This window comes from Vipera ursinii (genome assembly GCF_947247035.1).
Source record: "Vipera ursinii genome assembly, chromosome: 3".
NCBI classification, from domain to species: Eukaryota; Metazoa; Chordata; class Lepidosauria; order Squamata; family Viperidae; genus Vipera; species Vipera ursinii.
In genome coordinates this window covers 113,815,026-113,841,898 of record NC_139516.1, presented here as the reverse complement: position 1 = coordinate 113,841,898, position 26,873 = coordinate 113,815,026, and the positions used below count along the sequence as shown (strand labels likewise).

Genomic DNA, 26,873 nt, shown 5'->3' with positions numbered 1-26,873 from the left:
TTGTCCCTTTCAAATGATGTATGGGAGACTTTTGCTACATGAAGGTCCAAGAATGTCAATGAGTATAAAGTTACTCAATATTTAATCTGGCGCAGGTTTTGTCTTCTATCTCAGTACAGGCCCAGGCTGCCCTACTACCTGTCTCTGCCCATTGTTGTTCCTGGAGAGTGGGTTCAGGTGAAAAGAACTGTCACCTAGAAATATCAGTCCTGAGTGGTCTCAACCATGCCAAGTCCTCCTGATTTAAGGAATCAAGGCGTGAGTCCATGGAAAGTCCCATCATTCCCTCTCCAGTGAAAAGCTCTGCAGCTGGACAGCCTGCAAATGAAATTTCAACCTGCCTTGCCTGTTGAACTGTTTCCATCTACGTACGAGAAAAACCTCAATGGATTGGACTATCCTGGAAATCATGTTCCTGGAACCTGGACTATGTATTGCAATATTTTTCTTCTGCTACTGTTGTTTCTCTCGTACCTTCTTTGGTAGAAGGAAGGACCGTGGACCCAATACTTTATGGAAGAAAAGGGAGTTGTGTTTCTAACAAGACTACGTATTCCACTTGCAAAGGGGCAACAGGGTCACTTGTTATGCTCCTGTCAATACAGTGCAGCTTTACCAACAACTTTAAATCAGGACATATGGAGGAACATACAGACATTACCTTTTGGGGAAGAATAACATGAGATTTATGGACAAGTGCCAGAAATTTTTTTTATGCATGTACAGCTCTTGACTATCATCATGCTAAATGGACTAAGTGTGGAGACAGGCCTACTCATTAAATGCCAAATATGTTGGCACATCCTACTCAACCTGGCATAATCAAAGGATTCCTGCAACCCGCTGTGCTTCCAGATAACCAAACCAATGGATTTTTCAGCATCATTTGAACTTGCTATCAATTGAACCATATACAAATATGGGTCCAAGTCGATCTTCCTGAACTGGAAACCACAACTGAGATTCCCTCAGTATTAAAGACACTTTTTTTATTGATCTGGCCCAAAAGAATTGTTTCATTTTTAAATGTGCAGCTTGAGAGAACATCACTTCTTATTTTCATTTGACTTGGAAAGAAAAGGACTGTCCAACCAAATGGGTCCTCTATTTCATCATTGTGGCCCTACACTGTATTATTAGACCCCAGTCCGACATTACACATAAGGAATATGTCAAAGAAGTCGCTGACAGAATGCGAAAGTTGGCTCATGTCCCTGTCCAGACATGGACAGGAGCACTGGATGTTGAGGATGGTTTTTGGGAATGTTTGATAACTGGAAACGGAGGTGGAGGTTCAATGATGTTTTGGGGTTGTTTTGCTGCCTCTGGCACTGGGTGCCTTGAATGTGTGCAAGGCATCATGAAATGTGAGGATTACCAAAGGATTTTGGGTCGCACTGTAGAGCCCAGTGTCAGAAAGCTGGGTTTGCATCCGAGATCTTGGGTCTTCCAGCAGAACAATGACCCCAAACATACGTCAAAAAGCACCCAGAAATGGATGGCAAGAAAGCGCTGGAGAGTTCTGAAGTGGCCAACAATGAGTCCAGATCTGAATCCCATTGAACACCTGTGGAGAGATCTTAAAATTGCTGTTGGGAAAAGGCGCCCTTCCAATAAGAGAGACCTGGAGCAGTTTGCAAATGAAGAATGGTCCAAAATTCCAGGTGAGAGGTGTAAGAAGCTTATTGATGGTTATAGGAAGCGACTGATTTCAGTTATTTTTTCCAAAGGGTGTGCAACCAAATATTAAATTAAGGGTGCCAATAATTTTCTCCAGCCCATTTTTGGAGTTTTGCTTGACATTATGTACAATTTGCTTTTTTTCCTCCCTTTTTTGTTGTGTTCCAATACACACAAAGGGAATAAACCTGTGTATAGCAAAACATGTGTTCCTGCAATACTTTTCTGTGAGAAATACTTGATTTTCTGGAAAAATTTCTAGGGTGCCAACAATTTCAGCCATGAATGTATATATACATACATACATACATACATACATACATACATACATACACACACACACACATATATATATATATGTGTGTGTGTAAATTACTAACATATATATATGTAAATTTTAAATTGCTAACAAAGAATTAAGGGAGACTGATATGCATTTCAAACTTATTAGTTTTCATCAGTCAGCCATACCCTTCTGAGATTCGAACCTGGGCTATATACAGGGCTTTTTTTCTCATTGAACGCTCAGAAGCACTATATATATATATATATATATATATATGCAAATTATTCAAATTGCTAATAAAGAATTTGGGAGGCTAAGATGATCATTTCGAACTCTTTATGTTCTCATCAGTTAATCATACCCTTTATCTGAGATTGGAACCCGGGCTGATTATATATCAGGCAGTGTTTTAACCTCCTGAGCCACGGGTTCCTTCTCTCTTGAAGGCAAGGCAAATGTATGTTTAAGTATTTGTCAAGGCTTTTTGAATGGACCTTGCTAATTATATATACACACACACACACACATACATACATATATACACATGCACACGCACACACACACACACACACACACATATCCCCTTCTAAAGTATTGGTTGTCAGGATAGCATCATCTCTTTCAATGGATCTGGGAAAAGCCCCAAGTCTAGGAACCAGCAGTTAACTTTCGACTTGTGCCCATTAACAGCTTCGTTCTTCACTTTAACCGTCTTTCCTGCCTTCTTAGAGTAGCGGCATAGCTACTTACCTACTCCTTCTCATTTCACCCAAGCAATGAGAAGCTCAGAGCGACGGGAGCGTTCTTCCACCGCCCCAAGGCTAACCTGAGTGGCTGAGTTTCGCCAGATCCCGCCTTTTCATCGTCGGGCTACTGTCACGCCACCGCCCCGTTTCCCCTTTCGCTACAGACCTTCCTCCCGACTCCGGACTGGGAGGGGGCCGCCAATCTGGGCTCCCGAGGAGTTGGTGAGGGGGCGGGGCCTTGCTTGCTGGGACGACCAGAAAGAAGCCTCGCCGATTCTTGGAGGCGGCGCATACCCTGATTTATATAGCCGGTCCCGGCGTCCTCTCTTCATTTTTCGATCGACCCCATTCAGTTTGGGACTTGCAGCCATGCAAAGAGTAGCCATAGTCACCGGCGCCACCAGGTGAGAGCGGATCGCTGAGAGAAAGCCTGGGGAAAAAGAGGGGGGCGGGGAATTTAATCTGTTTATGCCAGGGGTTGGCAACCTCGGCTCTTTTAGGACTCGTGGACTTCAACTCCCAGAATTCCTGAGCCAGCCATGCTGGCTCAGGAATTCTGGGAGTTGAAGTCCACGAGTCCTAAAAGAGCCGAGGTTGCCTACCCCTGGTTTATGCAGTTAATTTGAAAGGACGTGCGGGTCCCACAGCAGACGGTGTGACAGGAGTAGCAGTGGGATGATGAACCATGTGGGTAAAAGGGGAGGATCGGTGGGAACTTGAAACTATTTTACTCCGTTGAATTATGCCCCGGCTGCATTTTTTACATTCTTTTAATATTTTAATTTTTGTTGACTAGCCTTTAAGAACAACCTGCTTTGTGCTAACTGTCCTCTTCAAAGCTCGGTAAAGTGAAGGGGCTCTGTGGGACAGGGATAAATGCGGTGAAACAGAATTGAATTGGATGTATTAGTATAATAAATTAAAGAATTGCCTTGCTATTTTTTGTTCTTGTCATCTAGCTTAATGTCTTTGCGTCCCTTAACGAAAAGCAGGATAAAGGCAGATCAGCTCGACTTTTTACTGACTGATAGCTAGAACACGATATGCATGTTATTTGTCTCTCCACAAGTGAAAAGGTTAGACTCGAGACTCAATAAATAACTAGATTTTAAAAGAAGGGATCTGATAGTTGCAGTTTTGTGGAAAAAAAACATTAAAGCATTTGGGTGTTTTTCTACATGATAAAAGTTTTTTTCTACATGATAAAGAGCAGAGAGGAGGAGAGAACAACATAGGCAGGCTCAATTGCCCGGGAGGAGAGTGTCCCACGCCATTCCACAAGGCACACCTAGGGATTAAGATTTAAGGAGATGCTGTGGGGTAGGGCATGGGAACAAACGTGGTATCTTGAGATAGGTAAATTGTGCTCTTATCTTTGTTTAACCTGGACAACTTGAATACCAGACAGGCTGGTTTCCTACTTTACGACTGCAGACTGCATTTCTGAGTCTCTCCTTTTAAATTGCAGGCAAGCTGCGATTTAAAAGGAGACTCCGGCTGTATTGAAATTGCCTTCAGCCAGAGGCAACTGAAAGGAACGTGTGTGTGTCTGTGCGTGTGCGTGTGCGTGTGTGCATGCGTGCATGTGTGTGCTTTGGTTGAAGGCTTGCCAGCATATGTGGGAGCTTTTGGGGAACATGGGCAGTTATTAAAGGACTGTATCTTTTGCCAGCCAACTGCTTTGCCTTTGTGTGGGGCTCTGGGTCATCACATACCAGGGAATATACTTTCTCAACTGTTGCATAATGAATTTCATAGAGGGTTGATAGTGAGAGTCTTTGACAGGCCTTAACTGTATATTGTTACTCTTGCAGTGGGATTGGTGCTGCGCTGTGTGAACGTCTGCTCCAGGAAGATGAAAACATCCATCTTTGTTTAGCCTGTAGAAATATGGAAAAAGGCAATGCCACCCGTGACAACCTATTGTCTTCCTTCCCCCGTGCACACATCAGCATTGTTAAAATAGACATTGGCAAGCTGGAATCTGTCCTACATGCAGCTCAAGAAATAAAGATAAGGTATAGGGAGAAGGGCAATCTATTGGGGGAAAAATGTTTCTATATGTAGCTCAGGAAATCCTGCTCAATCAGCTCTCCATTTCTCCAGTAGTAGCTATATTAAGGATACCAGTCTTTTTTCCCCCCCAAGCAGACTGAAACATTCAGTAGCAGAAACAAGTCAGGATCAGCCACAGAATGACAGTGAGAGGAGGCAATGGATTCCTTGCGTTATTTCTTCTGCAAACAAATGAGAACCTTGACTAGCAAAAAAGCAATAGAACAATGGGAGAAAGGAAAGGGCTTAGCTACAAAGCATGCTTTTTGCTGGTCCCTGTAACTGCAACTAATTATAATTTTACTTTTAAGCAGTAGTTGTTTTAATGTAAAATGGCTGGTGCTGATTTCCCCCCCCCCTCTTCACTGACCTAGGATGCTTTTCTTATGGAGTATGAATTATGGAATATGTAAAAATTGCTGCCATAAGATAACTGGAGAATTGTTAATCCAAGCTTTTCTTAACTCTATTGGACCAATAACAAAGATAATTGTGCTTGATGTAGTATGTGAGTAAATAGATCATTTGGGTATCCTTTATAAATATTGAAGTTCGTCCCCATCAGTGCCAAGAAGAACGTCTAATGGTAAGGTATTGTAAGAACCATAATCCGACTGCTTAATGTCTAAACATGTCCTTGTACAGTTGACAGAATCAAGTAGTAATACTTTTCCTGGACTCTTTGTCATCAGGCATTTATGTTTAAATACTCTGTTAAGAGAAGAAAACTAATTTTCCTAAATGTGAATGCAAGCTAAAGGTTTTTTTGTTTTGTTTTGTTTTGTTTTCCTGCTCAGTGAGAGGTCATTCTAAGATCGGCCTTCTGGTTTCTCCCTGAAACAGTTTAGTTAAGCATAAATATGAACACTTAGTCCAGAAATTCCTCTTTGAGGAAGATATGGTGTTATTAGGTGTTACGTATCGACATATATTTCTAGATTAGTTATGTATTTAAGCCTTTTAAGTTAAATTATTTTATTTATTTATTTATGTATTTAATTAGTTTTCTATACCGCCCTATTCCCGAAGGACTCAGGGCGGTTTACAGGGCAGTATATAAAAGACAATATAAAAAGATAATATAAATTAAAGAGGGTTTTTGTTTTTGGCAAGGCATTTTGGAGACTGCCTGATTCTTCTTGCAATAACCAGGTCTTACTTTCATTGTACAGATTTCACCGATTGGATTATCTCTTCTTGAATGCTGGGGGCATGGTCAATCCACGTGTCAGTTTCTGGGCATTTATACGTGGCCTCTTCTCCAGGTATATTATATAAGCTAATTTAATTGTTCTTTTTCTACATGACTCTGAAAAATTCCTTCCTTCCTTCCTTCCTTCCTTCCTTCCTTCCTTCCTTCCTTCCTTCCTTCCTTCCTTCCTTCCTTCCTTCCTATAGACACCCATCTCAGTCAATGACTCTAGGCAGTTTACAATTTTAAAAAATACAATTAAGACACTAAAACATTTTAAAATAATAAAAACATCTAAAATAAATATACATAGCAGCTGAGATACTTGGCCAATTAGCAAAACAGCCAGGGACCCTTGACATATTCAGCACACCAAGCTCAGAAACATAGACAGGTTTTAGAGCCTTACGAAAGGATAACGGGATTGACGCCATTCTAATCTCTGACGGGAGAATGTTCCACAAAGCAGGGGCCATTGTGGAAAAAGCCCGTCATCTAATCGCCACCAGAGCAGTACAATGGCTCAGCAGTTAAGACGCTGGGCTTAGCTGGAAAGCCGAGCATCGCACAATGGGGTGAGCTCCCATCCTCACCTCAGCTCCTGCCAGTTTGAAAGCTTGCAAATGTGGTGGGAAGGTAACTGCACTCTGTGACATCAAGCTGGCTACGTGACTAATCCTAATCCTTGAAATGGAGCTGAGTGCTGCCCCCTAAAGCAACAATTAGCAAAGTAAAATCCTCAGGGACTCATTTATCTTTTTCTAATCCCCATCAGCTAACATTCTTTCGCTGACGGGATCTGCAGCATGCTCATTCTGCTAGATTGAGTTGGAGGGGTAGAGACCCTTGGGAAAAAGTAATCCCTTAGGTACCCCAGTCCCAAACCATGTAGGACTTTAAAGGTGACCACCAGCCTCTTGACTTGGACCCAGAAGCATACCAGTAACCAATGCAGCTCTCATAAAAGTACTGTTAACGTGTGCCATATAAATAGGAGGGATGGATACAATGGACCTTCCAGTAATGGGTAGCAAATAGATAGGTTAACCAAGGTTGGAGCCTGGAACTTACTCCTCACCCATGCAGACTTTTTCCTGTGTTAGAAACATTAAAGCCACACAGTGGTCATGAACTTCTTGAAGCTAGAACCATGAATTCTGTTTTCTTTGTAGAGAACAGAATTCAGTTCCTGGCTACCTACATGCTTTTCTTTGTCCTTTCTTATGTGCAGCATTGCTAGAGAAGACATATCCAATAGGATAGTTTGGGACATCCATGAATTCGAAGCTCTCTTTCCAAGTTTTAAAATGACTTTCTGTCTTTCACAGCTTAGATATAAAATGTGTTTATATACCAGTGGCAGATATTTAAAAACCTTGACATAAAGAAAGCCCAGGACTACTACCGTATCTTTTTTATTCTTTACATCACACAACCTGTGGCTTCCTTCTAATTTCATTTGTAAGGGAGACCATTGGCTGAAGTTTGTCACATTCAGTCCAAGCTAGTTTTTGAACAAGGAGGCTTCAGAAAGAAAACAGATACTGCATCTATGTGCTGGTGCCCAGTATTTTCAACCAAATTAGCTGTGCTGCAGGAAAAAGAACTAGGAGGCTTGTATCATATTTGAAAAATATATAGAGGCTCTGCTTTTTACATAGGTTTCAGAGAAAGTGGTCAGGATCAACCATTTATATTGCCAAACAGAACATAATAAAGTACTGCTTTTCAACAGCAATTTCCATAGAGGACACTAGCCAATTGTATGTTATAGAAAAATACAAGTGGCTCACTTTTTGTTATTTTCACTGAAGTCTTGGAGAGCACCTAAAACTTTACCAGAAATTTCTACACATCATTGCTTGAGATGATGGAATATTTCTTTGATGAACAATTTTTACTATAAAGACCACCGACAAAAAATAAAATGATTGTCCTCATACTCACATTTGTCCCCAAAGTCTTCAGCTTAATATACCACCAAGAAAATATGGATGAAGATCAGAAAGAAATTCTCTCCATGTTGAAATCAATACAAGACACTATTGCTTTAGCTCATGATGAGTCTAAAAATAACACAAAGAAGATAAAAGAACAATTTTCTAACCTAAACAAACCTAGAAAATGACTACAAAGAAGGAACTAGCAACCCATTAAATAGAAGAAAAACTAGAGGATGTAGATCCAAAGATGGAGGACCTAAGGGAAGGAACTAACAGACAGACTCAGACAACTGAAGAACTAGAAGACGTAGCAATAATATCGGAAATGGAAAAGACATCTTACCAATCAAGATTTCAGAACACATTTGAGGAAAAAGAAGAAGAACTGATTGAATGGAAGATAGAGTTGTTAGGAGAACTCTGGGGAATTAGAGAAGGAGGGAGGCTATAACGAATATCAGTGGGCTGACAGTTCTTCCAAAAATACTTTAAACAAATGGTCTTTTTTATTCCAAAATATATACACAAAAACAGAGGAAGAATTACTTGATGATTCAAATGCATTGGCTTGGAAAGTTAGTTGGCAAAGAAACACAGCTAGAGTAAGACTGAAGAAAATAGAGGTCTTGACCCATTAGATGGGACATTATACGATTAATTAGTTGTTTGAATATGGTGGAGAATAGATAATTGCTAGAAATAGAGGTATTATAACTAGAAGATAAGATTTGTAATTAGAATATTAGATTTTGGTATGAGAAGGGAAACAGGAAAATGCTAAATAGTTTGAATAAGGGAAGTTTTTGGTTACTCAAATATAACTTTGGAATGATAAATAATAGAGACATTTTGAACACTCATGGGAAATTAAATTTTTTAAAAAAGCAAAAACAATACTGATTGAACATATGGAAGTTAAGTGCAAAAGCAATTAAGATATGTTTTGGTTAGAAAAGATATCTTAAACTGACATTATTGATATTATTAGAAAAATGTAACAAAAATGTTGATATTTAATTGTATATTTACTAATAACAAGAATTATATTTGCCTAGTGTGGGAAAACAGGTACTATTGGAAGAAGAGACGAAAAATTTGATGGTGTAATTTTGGAATCTAGACTGAAGAAGTTAATATAGACCACTGAATTACTAATGGATCCAGACAACACTTTGTGTATTACGTATTTGACTGTAAAACTAGAAAATTAATAAAATATTTATAAAAATAAATAAATAAAACTTTACCAGAGTTTGCTGATGGTCAAGTTTAAGAATTCTAGACAGTTTTCAAATGAAACTTGAATTCAAGTTAAGGAGTCTGCCAATTCTCACAATAACAAAAAGGAAAAATCAGACCGCTACACAAATGCAAGGAAATGATATTTTTGGTAATGATTAAAGGTTCCAGTCATTTCTTTGGTAAAATTAAATGTAATGTCTTATCTTCTTTTCAGCAAAGTATTGCGAATGCTCACCACCGCAGAGGGGCTGATTGCCCAGCAGGACAGGGTCACTCCAGATGGCCTGCAGGAAGTCTTTGCAACCAACTTCTTTGGACATTTTGTATTGGTAGGGAAGTTTGAAGCAAGTGCTTGTATGTCTCGTAGGCATGTCATCATAGCATTGATTTTGTAAAGCTGCTATGTTTCCCAGTTCTATAGGCTTGAGATCTTCTATAGCAGGGGTGTCAAACTCAATTTCATTGAGGGCCGTATCAGCATTGTGGTTGCCCTCGGGGGGGCGGCAGTTGGGTGTGGCTACCATGGGTGTGACCAGGGGGCATGGCCTACTGGGTGGGCGTGGCCAGCTTGACATCGCTCACGTCAGGAGTGCCTGGGCAGGCCTGGGGCGGATCCAAGGGTCTCCGGCGAAGGTAGGTGGGACCAGGGTGAGTGGTGGGACATGGTCCACTGGAGGAGCCTCACCGTTCCTCTCAGGCTGTGCGGGGGTGGTGGTGGCGGACGATGGCATGGGCTGCCCAGAGCCTTGGTCAGTGGAAGTCAAGCGTCCAGCCCTTGAGTTCAGGGACCCTGCAGCCCCGCCTGGCCTAGCCCTACTTCCCCAAGGGGGCGCCCAGCTGCCTTCTCCTCAGGGCTGCTGCTGCTGTGCTTGCTCTCCTTGGCCAAGTTGCTCATGGTGTTGCAGGACGGCAAAATGTGTGGGTCAGAGGGAGGCCTACTCCCTGTGAGGAGACTCTGCTTTGTAACCAAAGCATCCTCAGCAATAGGATGGGAAACCACCAGGAGAAGTGAGAAGGAGGGGACAAGAGGATGGCAAAAGGGCAGCAGGGCTGCCTGGGGCCAGGTGCTAAGGCAGGAGTTCCCTCAGACCTTTCCTCCCTCTCATTATAATCTATCTTCCTTCCTTCCTTTCTTTCTCCCCTTTCTTCTTTTTCCTTCCCTCTTCATTCTCCTTTCCTTCTTCCTTCCCCTCTTTGCTTCTTTTTGTTTGTCTTTCCCTTTCTCCTTTCCTGTCCCTTCTTGGATGCTCAAATGCAAAAGAGGAAACATTTCTCGATGCCTCCTTGCCTTGTGATCAAATGCCACTTTTGCTAGTAGTCTGTGGCCACTTAAAAGACCGAGAACAAACCAGGCTCAGTTTATCCCGTGCTTGCATTTAGTGGGGGCGTCCATAGACAACAGTACAGCAGAACTGTCAAAATGGTGGCTGTGATAGTTGATCAGAGCTTCTCTCTTTTTTATGTGCAACAGCTTTAGCATTTAAGAACAGAGGTAAGTTAGTTGCTTTTCTATTAATACATAATCCTTAAAAGAGCTCTCCTGAAGGGACTCTGCCATGGTCTAATTCAAACTAGAAATATAGCAAAGGAAAATATTTTCCCCTGCTCTGCTTTGTCCTGTTTTCACCCCTAGAAATGGCTGTTTGCAACACACAAGGAGGGGATACTTTCCTAAGAGTTCACAATTCAAGAATACCAATGTTAACTTGGATTGCCAATAAAGTCCTGTCTGTGACAAAAGAGAACACAAAATTGCTTTCTCCTTTGAGCCCAAGTCTCGATGCAGGATTGAAGCAGAAATGTGTGAACTGGGGCATCTCCAACCAGGTTGCCTCTCCTTCTTTCCTTCCTTTTCCCCCTTCCTTCCTCCCTCTGTTCCTCCCTCTTTTTTCCCCTCCCTCTGTTCCTCTGTTCTTCCCTTTCTCCATTCCTCCCTCCCACCCTTCCTTCCTTCCTCTCTTCCTCCCTCCACTCCTCCCTCCCTTTTTTCCCTCCCTCCCTCCCTCCCTCCCTCCCTCCGTTCCTTCACCTTCTCATCTCTTTCCTTCCTCCACGCTCAGGAAGGGGTGATGGGAGGGGGAGAGATTGCCAGTGCTGCCATGTTGCCGCTGGTCTTGCTATCCCATGTGGGTGGGTGGGGGCTGTCCTGGTGAAAGGAAAGCCTCGTGGGTGCGAGGCTGAAGGCGCTGGGGTGGGGTGGGGTGCTGATCTACAACTTGGTTGCATCTATCAAAGCCAGAATGCGGTTAGCCTTAAATCCATGGAGCCTCTGTCCTTCCCCACAGGTTTGCACAGAGGAAAAAGCCAGCGTCCTGGGTGAAGTCACCCTGCGGGGCAAGACAGCCAGCAGGGATGCCGGACTCTGCTTGTTCTGGTGCCCAGGGGGCAGGACGCCCCGTGGATCTGAGAATATTTTTTTTTATTGAAAAGTTTTATCATACATTTTATCTTTAACAATCACCCCTACCCCTCCCCTATCCCTCCCTCCCTACCCCTCCCCCCCTCCCCTCCCCCCCGACTTCCCAGAGCTAAGTACAAGGTATAAAAAACCAAAAAAACAATCATAAACATCCATATGCTAACAACCATAAACTCTAAAATCTCTCTCTCTCTAGCTCATATAGGATAACTACAAACACTATTAATATAAAATATATAAAAAAAGAGAAAAGAAAGGAGAAAAGAAAGGAAGACTTATTCAAATGCTACATGAAACTTCTTAGTCCCATATTTGTTCTGGATATACTCAATCCATTTTCTCCACTCCATAACATAATGTTCTTGCGAGTGATCTTTCAAATAAGCCGAGATCTTTGCCATCCCTGCCAGGTCTGAAACCTTTAAAGTCCATTCTTCTATAGTCGGCAGTTCCTCCTTCTTCCAATATTGACCTACTAAGAGTCTTGCTGCCGTAACTAAATTCAACATCAGCTTAGTGTCCACAACCGTAGCATCTGTAATTATTCCCAACAAAAAAAGTTGCGGACAAAACTTTATCCTTTGCTTAAAAATCTTCTGCATATTCCACCAAATTATTATCCAAAAAGCCTTAACCTTTTTACAAGTCCACCATATATGAAAATATGTTGCATCTTCTTCACCACACCTCCAGCATTTAGGCTGATAGTTCGGATACATACTTGCAAGCTTTTTAGGATCTAAATGCCATCTGTAAAACATTTTATAAAAGTTCTCTCTTAAATTTTGAGCTTGTGTGAATTTTACGTTCCTCACCCAAATCCTTTCCCACGTGTCCATTGTAATAACTTCTTGGATGTTTTGGGCCCATTTAATCATACAATCTTTAACAAGTTCTGTTTCTGAGTCAATTTCTATCAAAGCAAGATATATCCGTTTAATATGTGCTGGACCCTGATTTCTGATTTGCTTTATCAGATTTTCATCAGTCATTGTAAAACCATTTTTCTGATCTTCTTTCCACCTGGCCCGTAGCTGAGTATATTGAAACCAAGTTTGAACAATCTTCTCATCTCGCAAGAGGCTATATGGTTTCAAACACCAGACATTTCTTTCCAAGCTTAAAATCTCCTTGTACGTAGTCACATGTTTAAAACCAACATTTATATTTTCTATTGCGTGTTTTGGGATTGCCCACAATGGTATCTTACAATCTAGCTTATGTCTGTACTTCTTCCAAACTCTCAACAATGCCTGTCTTAAAATATGCACTCTAAACACATTATCTACCTTCTTATCATACAACAAATATGCATGCCAGCCAAACAACAAGTCGTGGCCCTCAAGATTTAATAATCTCTCTTGTGTCAAATTGATCCAATCACTTATTCCTGCTAACGCAGCAGCTTCATAATATAATTTAAAATTAGGCATTTTAAGACCACCTCTTTCATGAGTATCCTGCATAATCTTAAGCTTAACTCGCGGCCTTTTCCCTACCCAAACAAATTTATTGATACCTCGCTGCCATTCCTCCAAATTAGAATCTTTCTTAAGAACCGGTATCATTTGAAATAAAAATAAGAATTTAGGCAGGACATTCATTTTCACTGCTGCGATTCGCCCCAACAAAGACAATTGCAATTTTTCCCAGCTCTCCATTTCTTTTTGAATTTTCCCCCATAATTTTTCATAGTTATTTTTATATAACTTTGTATTAGAGGGCGACAGAAGCACCCCCAAATATTTGACCCTTTTAACAATCTCAAATCCAGTTAATGCTTCTAAGAGAGCCTTTTGCGAAACTGTCATATTTTTGGCCAGGATTTTAGTTTTTTGTGTATTAACTTTAAATCCAGAAACCTTCCCATATTGTGTTATTATCTCCATCAGGTCCACAACAGAGTTCTCCGGCTGGGTCACTGTAACAACCAGATCGTCTGCGAACGCTCTCAATCTATAATCCTGATCTCTAATTTGTATACCCTTAATTTTTTTCGAATTCCGTATTTTAACCAATAATATCTCCAATGTTAACACAAATAACAAGGGCGATAACGGACACCCTTGCCTTGTGCCCTTCTCAATATTACATGCTTCTGTCAGGCTATTATTAACTATTATTCGGGCAGTTTGTTTTTGATATAATGCTCTAATTGGTTGCAAAAAATTATCCCCAAAATTCATTTTATCTAAAACTTTCATCAAAAATTGCCAATTGAATTGATCAAAAGCTTTTTCAGCATCTAAAAAAATTAGCGCCGCAGGGATCTGGTTGTTCCTTTCCAAAAACTCTAATACATCAACTATATGCCTCACATTATTTTTCATTTGCCTACCACTAATAAACCCCGTTTGGTCCCCATGAATCACCTGTTGCAGAACCCTCATCAGTCTATTAGCCAACACCTTAGCAAATATCTTGTAGTCTGTATTTAAAAGTGATATCGGTCTATAATTTTTAACTTGAGTAGCATCTTGGTCTTCCTTCGGAATCAAAGAGATAAAAGCAGTTCTCCAAGACGGAGGCACCTTTCCCCCCCCTCTGAATTGTCTGGAACAGTTCCTTTAACGGTTTTATCATCTCTAATTGTAGATTTTTGTAATAAGCCGCAGTCAAACCATCCGTACCTGGCGCTTTGTCCACCTTCAATTCCTTAATTGCTATAAGAATTTCTTCTTCTGTTATCAATTGATTAACCCCCTCTTTTTGTGCTTGCGTAAGAACTGGGATGCTAGCATTCTCCAAATATACATCAATGTCTTTTTCATTAATCTTCTCCTTAGCACATAATTTAGAATAAAAATCCACAAAAGCTTCCTTAATAAGATCCTGTTGAAACACAACCCTTCCCTTATGCTCAATTTTATCTATATTAGAAGCCCTTTGCTATAAGCTAGCCATCTACCTGGCTTATTAGCATTGCAAAAGGTGTTGTGCCTGGTAAACCGCAAATTGGTTGCCACTTGGTCAGCCATTAATTTATCAAATTGTTCTCTTAATAGCTTAATAACCTCCTTAGTCTTCACATCCGCTGGATTCAAAATCAAAGCCTTTTCTTTTTCCTTAATTTCATTCTCCAATTCTTTCCTCCTGGCTTCCAAAGGACGTCTGTGTTTATTATTCATATATATCAACACCCCTCTCATATGGCCTTGCTAGTATCCCAAACCATGTCCATAGAAGTATCCTTATTCATATTAATTTCAAAAAAATCCTTCATCCACTGTTTACATTCTTCCACATTTCTCTGATTTCTAAACAAATTCTCATTTACGCGCCACAAGCGCCTATCTCTATTCTCCTTATTAATCTCTAGCCAAACTGGGCTGTGATCAGAAATAGTTCTTGCACATATCTTCACCTTCTTAATCCTAGAAAAAAAGTCATTAGTCAGCAAAATAAAATCGATCCTGGAAAAAGATTGATGTCTGTCAGAAAAAAAAAGTATAATCCTTTTCATGCAAATGTATATCACGCCAAATATCTCGCAGTTCCAAATCATCCTTCATTTCAAAAAAGGATTTAGGCAGTCTAGCATGACTTGGAACGCGCTTAAAAGAACCAGCCTGGTCCATCTGTACATCCAAAACACCATTCCAGTCCCCCATAAAAATAAACGATTTATAATCCAACTGAGTAAGCTTTGTGTGAAGTAAACTAAAAAAATCAGCTTGTTGTTGATTAGGAGCATATAATCCAACTAAAAGCGTCTTTTTACCTTTTAACAGCAACTCTATCATAACGTATCTTCCATGCTTATCTGCTTCAATTAAGTCCGCTGTTAAAGCACTTTTAACATAAACAACCACTCCATTTTTCTTATTCATTGCAGAAGCAACAAATTGCGTGCCCAACCTTGAGTTCGATAAATACTTTTGGTCCATAACCCTAATATGCGTTTCTTGCAAACATATAAAATCTATCTTGAATTGTTTTAAATATTGAAAAACTTTCTTCCTCTTCTGTGGTGAATTTAGTCCATTAACGTTCCAAGTTAAAAATTTAGTCGCCATGCATGTCATCCCAAAGCTGTTGGAGCACATCTTTAATAGGCCCACTATCTCCTTTGGGTCGTGCTCCTCCCACTGCTTGGCTGTAAGTACGTTTTGAAAGTTCCATAAACTTCTGCTGATCTTGTTCTTTTATTTTTTTTTGCTCGTTTTAAAGCGGCACGCGTCACCCTCTGCTCTCCAGGATCAGCCAAGGAAGTTATAGCTTGATCCCCTCCAGCACCATTCTCCTCTGTCTGTCTAGCTTCAGCCTCTTGAGGTTTTCCTTCTCCAGATCCCTTTGCAGCTTCCAGAAGTGGTAGTGGGGTTGCTTTTAAAACATTATTATAAAAATCACGCGCCTGTGTCACAGTAACCAGACGGTACCTTTTACCTTCATGCATCGCCACCAATCCAACTGGAATCTCCCATCTGAACCTTATATCACGTTGTTTGAGTTCCTGCACAAGAAATGCAAAATCCTTCCTTCTCCTTAAAATCTTTGGAGGAATTTCTTTTAAAACCAAAACTTCTTGGTCAGCAATCACAACTTTAGTATCATAGGCAGCTTGAATAACTTCATCTCTAGTTTCCCTCTTTGCAAAATAAACCACCACATAAGAGCCTTGGTGGAGCAGTGGGCTAATGCCTCCTTAAGTAACACCAGCTGCCTGCAATTAGTGCAGGTTCGAGTCCCACCAGGCTCAAGGTTGACTCAGCCTTCCATCCTTCCGAGGTAGGTAAAATGAGGACCCAGATTGTTGGGGGCAATAAGCTGACTTTGTCATAATGCCGCTTGGGGTGTGTGTGAAACCCCTAACAAGCAGGCATATACATAGAATGAAGGCTACTGCTAAGCTTGTAAGCCGCCCTGAGTCTTCGGAGAAGGGCGGGATATAAATGGAATTAAAATAAATAAAATAAAAATAAATCTCTAGGTAGCTTTCTTTGTCTAGCAATCCATGAATTTACACGAAACACTTTATCCATGCATCCCTTTATTTCAGATGCTGGCTGACCCAATACTGCTTCCAGAGCCTCAGAAATCAGCTGCTTTAGGTCTTCCTTAATATTTTCTTTTAAGCCTCTGATTCTAACAGCATACTGCATCTGATGATATTGAACAAGACTCAGTTCTCTGTCCATTTTGTCTCTTAAATCTTCATTCTCCAGTACCTTTACTTCTAATATGGCATTCTTTTGAGTCAGGTCTTCCACTTTTTCATCCAGATCTTGCACACATTCAGCCACACTATCCACTGTAGACAAAATGTCTACCCTCATCGCACTGAACTTCTCTTCCATCCTCTCTTCTATTCTCTCCTCCAATTTCTCCAATTTCTCCTCCACCTTTGCCAATTTATCACCCAGTGATTCCAAAATTACCTGGGCTTGTTTTTCAAGAGCATCTTGTAAATCCTTCGATGTCAATGCAGCAGGAGGAAGCAAAGCTTGCAACGATGTCTGTTGCACTGGGGAAGTTCCAGCACTCCGAAGAGTTTTTGAGGGAGGTTTAGCCGCCATCTTTTTACTTTCACTTGTTGCGCACTTTCACTTTAAGTTAATAAAGTCCATTAAGCTAGAGAGTAAAAATAAAAGTCCTCTTCACCTTATCCTCCTGTACCGCTCTGCCTGCTCCTTTTATTCCATGGTCTTTCCTTCTGGCAGGGGTGGTCGCAAACGCCTGGCTCCGCTCCAAAAATCCCGGAGCAGAGACGCTGAACAGCTGGGAGCAACCCAGGCTACGGGGGAGTTCAATCCTTCAGCCGCCCAAGCTTTAAGCTCAGGCGGCCCCGGAGAACTCAACCCCTACCTGGGGCCTCACCCCCTCCTCTTCTCCCGAGGAGGGGGCTTCCAATCCACCCGAACAGCTGATCAGCGCTGTTTCGGGTGAAAACAACACAGCTGAGCCGCGGGCAGCCCGAAAAGGCTGTCTCCGGCGCCGCGCCGCCACCGGAAGTCCAATTTTTTAATTTTAATTTTAACTGGGTTTTAATTTTCTCAGGGTTCTATTTAATCTTTTTTAATTTGTTTTAACGTTTGTATTGACTTTCTTTTAAATGCCCTGTAAACCGCCCTGAGTCCTTCGGGAAAGGGCGGTATATAAATCTAAATAAATAAATAAATAAATAAATAAATAAATAAATAAATAAATAAAATCTAAGGCTGAGTGCATTCTGGCTTTGATGTTTGACGTGTCTGTTCTATAGGCTTGCTTTGTTTACTTTCAGATCCGGCAGCTGGAGCCTCTGCTGTGCTGCCTTGAAAAACCTTCCCTGCTCATCTGGACTTCTTCAGTCAGCGCCCATAAGTCTAACTTTAATCTTGATGACATCCAACACAAGCAAGGCAAAGAGGCGTACAGCTCCTCTAAATACTGCACTGATCTTGCAAGTGTGGCTTTAAACAACTATTTCAACAAGCAGGTGAGGCTCAGCTCTTCCGATTTTCAGCAGACTAGAGCAGAAACGTCAAAGAACAAGTATGCTTGTCCATGTGGCTGGAAAGATAAGAGTTTGCAAATAATGCATAATTAAGACTTCTAAAGCTTCAGAGACAGAGAAGGAGCAGCTGTATAGATTTCAGTACCTTATAACGTCAGCCTCCATAGCGACTAATAGAATCAAGTAAGGTGTTGTAAACAAATGTGCATATTTCAGATAGATACTTTTTTTACTTTTTAGATACATATTGATACAGATTTAGAATCTGCCATTGTTCTGACTCTGATTTTTCAAGAAATAATTTGCCTACATATTACATTGTCACTGTGAAAGTAGAACATAGCCATAAGCCTAAGCTTCCCGCAGAGCTTAGGACTGCCCCTGACCTCCGTTCATTCCGCCGGGACCTGAAGACCTGGCTCTTCGAGCTCTCTGGCCCAGGCTGAGAATTTTTAATTTTTTAATTTTAACTGGGGTTTTTATTTTCTCTCAGGGTTTCATTTAATCTTTTTAAATTGTTTTAACTTTTGTATGGATTTTCTTTTAAATACCCTGTAAACCGCCCTGAGTCCTTCGGGAAAGGGTGGTATATAAATCTAAATCATAATCATAATAATAATAATAATAATCATAATAATAATAATAATAATAACAACAACAACAACAACAACAACAACAACAACTCGTCCCATCCTGTCTTTTTTCCCATCTTTTTTCCTTTCTGGCTGCCTTTTTCCTCTGTTTGGGCCAGGTGCCACATTTGGAGAGAAGACAAACGAAAGAGCTGAGATTCAAGATTTGGGAGGCAACTGCCAAGATAAAGTCAGGCTACCATGCAGAAAAACAGCAAACCTTCTCCTGGCTAGTTTGAACTCCCTCGTGTAATCTCTGGTTGCTGTAGATGCTCTCTCATCTTAGAGATGGGATTTGTTTCTAAGATAAAAGCTGCACCCAGTTCATTCTCTGCTTGTGCCATTATATAATTTAGATTGTAATATATAAATGACTGATGTCTTAAATTTCCAAGTCTTGTATAATTTTGAAAGACCCAGCTGGACATGGGGAGAATTGTCTCATTTGGCCAACAACAGCCAACCTCATTCCAAAAGATCTCTAAGCCTGGAGAGCAATTTCATTCTATGGAGGTCACTCTCTATTGGCCTCAAGGCCAAATACCTCCCTTTTACTCCTCTGCTGTTTATATCCATGAAAAGCAGAAGAGACCATTTTGGAAAAGGAAGCTTAGAAAAATATTTATTTCCTTCTTTGGGTGTGCATTAGCCAACAGGCATACTGTAGGTGAGCATGATTGTGCATAGTGTGATTATATTTTATATGATGAGCTTCTTTCCACCTCCCATCTCTTACCCTCTCCCCTTTTTCCTCAACTAGGGTTTATTTTCAAGTGTCACGTGTCCAGGTATTGTAATGACCAATCTGACTTATAAAATGATGTCCCCTCTTTTATGGAAGCTGCTTTTCCCTGTCTTGTGGCTGGTAAGTGCCTTTTGAAGTATTATTGCACCACAGAGTTAAAGTTGAGGGAAATAAGGATTGATTCACAAAGAATCATAGGAAAAACAGAATTTGCACCCCAGGATTCAGCATAATGTAAAAAATACAAAAAATTGTGCTAAACATGTCTCTTACTTTGTTATACAGGGATAAACTACTTCGTACCTGCAGGTGCCAGTATGTTCCTAAACACTGGTGCCTGACATATTCTCTGCCCTATTGACTTTGTAAAGGAATACTTTGCAAATCCAAGCTGGCATATGGCCAAGGGAGGCACCTGTCTTTAGAAACATATTTATTAAGGAGTCTACCTTTTTTTGCAAAACATTCCATTGAGATGATGCGTCTGGCTTATCTTCCAATAAATGGATTCTTTTGTTATGGCTGTATCCATTGTGGCAAGGTTTCCATGGTGGCCATTTTGTGATTACATCCAGTATATCAGAGGTCTCCAACCTTTCCGGGCTTGTGGCCTGGAGAGAAGGAGAGTAGCTTCCAAATTGGTGCACACATGCGCATGCACGCAAACAGGGCCACGCAGCATTAGTGGCCCCATTCATGCATGCAGCATGTGCTGGCACCGTATACATATGTGAACAGGCTGCACAACCCACCCAGCGCTAGCGGCCCCGTTCATGCATGCGCAAATGGGCCGCACACACCCGCTCGGAACTAGGGCCCCGTTTGTGCCTGTGCGCATGTGCAGATGGGGGCGTGGGCACTAGCGCAAGTGGGGAATGCGCACCTACGTGTGCACACATGAGCCAGCCATTTCCAGTGCCTACTGGCCAAGAGCCCACGGGCCGAGACCAGGCCATGGCCCATAGGTTGGGGACCCCTGCAACTATATAATGTTAAAATTCCAACTAGTTTCCTAGCTCAGAAAGGTTGCCCATCCATTGTATATAGTAGTACCCACAGTGCCAATCCTATTTGAGAATTTTCTTACTGGAATATTACAATGGCTAATAGTGAAATTGTGAAACTGATTCCTTTGAAACAGATTTTTTTTTTAGTTTAATGTGTTTTCATGGGGGAAGAAAACGCTAACTTCTTGCTTCTTTTGCTCTACCAGTTACGCCTGTTCACCTCTACATATACCCTGACACCATACAATGGAGCAGAAGCACTGGTAAAATACTGTTTAATTTAATTTAATTTTAATTTAATAATATTTGTATACCGCCCTTCTCCCTGAGGACTCAGGGCGGTTCACAGGGCAGAATAAAATACTAAATACAAACGTTAAAAAGAGATTAAATAATTGCCCATGTTAAAACAGTTGGAATATCCATGGCTCAGGGCACCTTCACATCCATTTGGTTCTGTCATGTCCTATGTAGGTCCCATGACTCAAAGCTGATAGCAATTTTATTGTGGTATAAGGCAAAACTCTCGCAGATATTGTAGGCTTGGTCTTCCGTGCGTACTTAGCACATTTCTTTTAATGAAAAAATAGGCAAATAATCCATAAAAACAATGCATGACATACATAAAAAATTTCTTTCCCTCACAGCTGTGGACGGCAGACTTGATTTTGTAGAGTTAGAAATCAGAAGCAGAACTCAACAGTGACCAGGAGAGATGGGTTTGCATGCACCCTGAAATCAGCAAGGTTCTCTCATAACCTGAGCAATGCTTCCATCTCTTTTAACATATCGGTCTTGCTTGTGCTCTGCTTATTATCTTCTTTAGGAGTTTCTCTACCATTCCTTAGGTAGATCACCCTGTTCCTTGTTTTCTGTGACGAGGCTCCCAGTGCTGAGATGTGAAGGTTCTCAGCACTGTCATGGAGAGCCCATGGAATAAGAAATGTTTGGGTTCCCTTCTAGATTTGGTTGTTTAAGCAAAAGCCAGAGTTGCTGGACCCCCTGGCGAAATATCACAGTTGTGCTACCATTCTGGGGAGGAGTTATAGTGAGAGCCGCAAGGTAAGTAAATTCCTTTCAGGAAGTGATACAATACGCACTCTTTCTGTAGGGTTGGTTGTAGGGTGCTGTGCAATACATCTCTGGACAGTTCTACCACCGGGCAGTGTAAATTAGGGATCCCACTGAGGATTACCAGAAAGACCTTTCCAGTACATCTTACAAACAATCCCATAGGAAATGTTAATGAATCTGGAATTTTAGAAATTGGAGAGATATTTCTGTGTAAGCCTTACTCATTGCAATAATCCCCATTTATCCAAAATTTTTATCCCCCTAATTTTCTTGTGTTAGACCCTAGTCACATACAGGTAGTCCTCGAGTTATGATAGGTCATTTAACAACTGTTCAAAGTCAAGATTGATACTCCAAAAGCACTTACGGCCCAGTCCCGAAGTTATATATGTTGTAGCACGTCTGTGGTTGTTTGCCCTTACAACCGGACCAGGACTGACCGCAGAGTCGCTGCAACAAATCTCCTCCTCCCCCCGCATTCCACTTCCTATTTCCCCTCTATCCTGCCCCGGTTTGCCATAGGCACAGAGCCTGCAGGTTATATACACTCCTGCCCACTCCTCATTACTGATCGCTCACCTTTCCAGAGCTTAGGATGTTGGGGTAGGAAGAGAGGACAGACCACTACATTATGTAGCCCTGTGGTGCAAAAGAAAAGTCTTTCTGAGATGCTGGCAAAGCTCTGTGTTATCAGCAAAACTCATCCCATGCTACAGGCTGCCTCTCCCTGCAAATGCACACGACCATGTATTGCCTCTTTCTCCCAGTGAGTGCAACTAATTCCCTTGGTATCATTCTCCCCGCAAATGCACACAGACCGCACCGCCTCTTTCTCCCAGCAAACACATACATGCCGCAGGGAATAGTTTACAGCGCGCCCCCCCCCATACACACACACAAATCCATTCCCTGGGAGCACCTACATTTGCCTGCAGAAAGAGGGAAGAGTGATTGCAAGGAAAGGAGTTTGCTGCTGTTTCTCTGGGAGAAAGAGGCAGCGTGTGGCCACGTGCGTTTGCTGGAAGAGAGAGGCAGCATGTAGCAAGGAAAGAGTATTGCTGAAAACCCAGAGCTTTGCCAGCATCTCAGAAAAAGCTGCTTTTCTGCCTTGTGGGTCCAGTTAATGGAGCAGCCTTTCCTCCTTTCCTCCCCTGACATCCTGAGCTCTGGAGATCTTTGAAAGGTAAGTGAGCGATTGATCAGTGGTGGATGCAGGGGCTGTGTACAGAGGAGGCCCAAGTGAAGTGAGGTATGAGTCTCGGTGGGGGAAGGCATCAGGAGGCCAGGGGAAGGTGGGTCTTGTTCCTGCACTTGCCCCCCCCCCCAATTGTCTTCTCCACCCTTGATTAACCCCTTGCTCACTTAACAACCCATGCATTTGTTTAACAAATACATTGAGGAGAGCTGAGGTGGAGGCTCGTTCCCTTAACACGAATCACTTAATATCCTCCTATCTTCCTACCTTAATGTGGAATTGCGGTTGTAACTCAAGGACTACGTGTACACATTTTTATCATTCTAAATACTATATGTGAGTTGATTTTACTGATAACCACTGTGTCCAGATGTTGCAGACACATGGGGGAACAAGGTTCTTTAGGCATCTCCCAAACTGGATCTTGAGAAATACACAAACCAAGCATTTTGAGTTTGTCTCTCCTCCCTCCAGTCTAGTTCCCTGGGATTTTTCTATTCACAGCTCTTAGGGAGAGGTTCAACTGGTGTAACATGCAAGGGTCTCATTTAATCTTTTTGCCCTCCAGCTTTTCTGACATCGGATTTGCATTGCACATACTTTCAGTGTCAAACCTACAAAACTACATTTGGTCACAGCCATCTTTCTTCCTTCGTTTTTCGGCTTGCCACAACTTGGGGGGGGGAGGCAAAATGCATTCTTCTGTTCCAGACAAAACAATAACTTTCTTATGGGAACCAAGGTCAAATCATTTGGCAGGCTAGAATTACTGTTACAGAGCCTGCCAAAGGTGTTAACTGGAGAATGTGATTTATTTCGTATTTAGTGGGTGTGGAGTTTAACTTTTATTTTGTAACCTTTTGGGGGGGAACTTTCACCTTTGTTCGTGCTGATATTATTTATTTTTATTTATTTTATTACATTTATATACTGCCCTTTCCCGAAGGACTCAGGGCGGTTTACAGGGTGATTAAAAACAAAAATACAAAAGTTAAAAACAATTTTAAAAATTATATCCGTCCCTGAACAAATAAAACCCCAGTTAAAATTAAAATTAAAATTAAAATTCTCAGCCTGGGCCAGAAAGCTCGAAGAGCCAGGTCTTCAGGTCCCGGCGGAATGAACGGAGGTCGGGGGCAGTCCTAAGCTCCACGGGCAGCTGGTTCCAAAGGGCAGGCGCACCTACTGAGAAGGCCCTCCCCCTGGGTGTCGTCCGCCGGCAATCTCTTACCGGTGGCACCCTGAGAAGACCCTCCCTGTGGGAGCGCACTGGACGAAGGGAGCTTGATGCCGGCAGCAGGTGTTCCCTCATTAAAATTGTTCTTTGAGGAAAACAAATCCCTCAGAGTTCTTATTTCTTTTGGGCTCATCTGTCGGAACCACGACATTCAGCTTCAGTGGCTTTTAATTGGGCAACTTTGTGGGGAGAAAGATCTCACAGAAGACAGAAGCTGAGCTAGCATTTGAAATCTCCCCTATTAATTTAACTAATTCTTTTTTTTTAATTCTTCCTTTATTGTCAAAGTACAACACGTGTACATTGAGATTAGCTAAGCCTCCCCCCCCGTGCTCTCTCCCCCCCAACACACAGTGACAACAAACCCTCCATCCTACCACACCATGTGAACCAACTACACCACACACTGGCCTCCCAAGTCAATTCTGCATAAGATTATGTCCCATTTAAAAGCCTAACAGCCCACGGATAAAAGCTATTTTTCAGCCTGTTGGTACGGCTGGCTATATTCCTATATCTCCTACCGGATGGTAGGAGAGTAAAGAGATACCGTCCAGGGTGTGAGTCATCCCTGAGAATCTTCCTCACTCTTCCAAGGCAACGAGCCCTGGCGATGTCATCCAGTGGTGTCAGGGAACAGCCCACAATGTCTTGTGCTGTGCTCAACCACCCTCTGTAATACTTTCCTTTCATTTATTTATTTTTATTTATTAAATGCATATGCATATTTAATTACTGCCTGTTTCTTTGACTTCCAGATGGATATTAATGAAGACACAGCAGAGAAACTATACAAGAAGTTGTTGGAATTAGAAAAACAAGTTTTAGTGAGCAACAGTCACCCAGATGAAAAATAGCAAGACAGCTGTTCACAGGAAAATGTTTCTGCCACTTGGAACACTGTTTTTTTATTATGGTTTGCCTTTGCAAACCAGATTTTCCTAGTGGACTGCTGTAGATGATTGTGTGACTGGAGTGTGAAAGAAACTGGACAGTCACAGCGTCTCCTGCTTGAGCAGAGGAGCTTGGACTAGAAGTCCTCCAAATGTCCCTCCCAACTCTATTCTGATTGACTGACTTTATTTCTCCTCCCAAAGATATTTTTGTAATAGTTTTTTTGGCCAACATCCTAACAGTGATGCTTATTCATTCAATGTATGCCACTCCCACCTGGGGCCTCAAATAATCCTGCCTTGGGGCTCCAAGTACTTTGACTGTGGCCCCAAACACTGTCCTGGCAATACTTGCGGGATAATCTTCCATTTTCTGCGGCTTCAATGGCTTGGATGAACTCTGTGCTGCAAACTCTACACACTGTCTCTTTTCTCTTTCCCCCCCATTCTTAAAAATCCTACCTTGTTAAAATGCGGGTAAAACACCATGGTAGCCTCTCCAATATATATGCTTTTGTAAAAAGTCATATAAGGGTTAAAATTGGTTAAAACTGGGTTAAAAATACAAAGTTAAAAAAAAACACCCTTTACTTTTGGAGGCACTCTTTACAGCCTTTGCCGCCTGTCCATCCTTCTTAGCTCTACTTTCTCATTATGTGATAAAGAATTGTGCAATTACAACATCATTAGATTATGTTCAGTGCATTTTTATATATGTATATATGTAAGTGGCCCACAATTGGATATTTTACTGTTTCTGGCCATAGGGCTGTAATAAACTGATTTGATTTCTTTTTTCAAAAGACTGTATAATGAAGGTAGTAGTGTTGAGCATTTCTGTAGCTAAAGATGCTCATGTTATTAATTTTATTTTAGAATTGTTCTTTTTTCTAACAAGATAGTGTTTCTTTGAACAAGTCATTCTGTTGTGATTCAGGGTCAGCCTGTGGGTTCGGCAGTTGGGTCGGACGACTCAGAGGAGGAGGAGGGGGGTGTTGAAGAGCTTGCTGATGATGGCTTTGAGGCTCCGCAGAGCCCTCAGCCAGGCCCTTCCCACCTGGTGGAGACCCAGCTGTGTGAGCCTCACAGCGTGGATGAAGATGACCCACAGCTGGCCCTGTTCAAGGACGTCTGATGCAGGAGGCAATCAGAAGTAAACAGAGGAAGGCAATGGGGCACCTCAGAAGGAGGCAGAGAGAGGCCACGCCCTGAGCTGTATTTAAGGGGAATGTGTGAGAGGGCTGGTTTGCTGAAGGCAACCGCTTGGATAGTTCCTGTTTCATAGTTCCTGTTTCATGGTTGGTGTCTGTTTTATGTTAATAAATTTGGCAGGCTTTATTCCAGCCTCTTGCCGTTTGTAAAGGGGTTGTCCCTGCCTTTTCTGCAGGGCCGGTAGCAGGCTGGTACAGAACACATTCTGCCTGTCCTCAGTGGCAGGGCCAGGTCTCTCACCACAGACCTCAAGGTCTAAAGGAACACCACCTTCAGTTTTTATTTTTTTTCTTAATTTCCGCTATGAAAAAAACTAAGAATATTTACCGAGTCCGTTCCTGGAATGAAGCTTTGCCTTTTTGTTGACAAACCTCTTTCAACTACTGAGTACGCCCCAATTTTGCAAATGGAATTTACTTCTGAATAACGGTGTTGACATTGTGGTTGACATTGTAAATAAAATTTTGAATGAGTTGTACCTCAACAGCAAGATGGTCTTCTTAAAGTCTGACATCCTAATTTTTTCCATCACTGTTTTTATTTGAAACAAATTCTTCTAATGATTGCAGGCAAGTTGCAGGACAATTTTATTTATGTCTATACAGAAGTCACTGTAGCTTGAGTGAAATTCTCTGATAAATATTGAGGATTTGTTGAGGAAGATCTGGGCAGACTGGTACTTTCTAGGGATCCTAGATACCAATACTCATCAACTCCAGTCAAGAAAGCCAGTGGCAAGAGAATTAATGTACTGTAAAGAGTACCAGATGATTCGGACCTGCTTTAAAAATGTTGTTAGCTGCGAAGTCATGTCCGAACCATCGCGACTCCATGGAGAACGTTCCTCCAGGCCTTCCTGTCCTCTACCATCTTCTGGAG

General features: G+C 41.7%; 1 protein-coding gene across 1 annotated transcript; it reads left to right on the top strand.

The window, feature by feature from the left end:
- The first annotated feature begins 2,909 nt into the window (after positions 1–2,909).
- On the top strand, positions 2,910–26,416 carry HSD17B7 (hydroxysteroid 17-beta dehydrogenase 7). The gene is made up of 9 exons (XM_083360178.1): positions 2,910–3,116; positions 4,527–4,730; positions 5,940–6,032; positions 9,359–9,473; positions 17,787–17,981; positions 19,392–19,496; positions 20,590–20,646; positions 21,347–21,445; positions 24,648–26,416. Exons 1-9 carry the CDS (start codon positions 3,082–3,084, stop codon positions 24,744–24,746), a joined length of 1,002 nt encoding a protein of 333 aa, XP_083216304.1. The 5' UTR covers positions 2,910–3,081; the 3' UTR covers positions 24,747–26,416.
- The last annotated feature ends 457 nt before the right edge of the window (positions 26,417–26,873 follow it).

Excerpts from the sequence above, each read along its gene's own strand:
- HSD17B7 (XM_083360178.1), top strand. The coding sequence starts at position 3,082 with ATGCAAAGAGTAGCCATAGTCACCGGCGCCACCAG. Across the intron at positions 17,982-19,391 it reads ACAACTATTTCAACAAGCAG|GGTTTATTTTCAAGTGTCAC; the intron begins GTGAGGCTCAGC and ends TTCCTCAACTAG. Across the intron at positions 21,446-24,647 it reads GTTATAGTGAGAGCCGCAAG|ATGGATATTAATGAAGACAC; the intron begins GTAAGTAAATTC and ends TTTGACTTCCAG.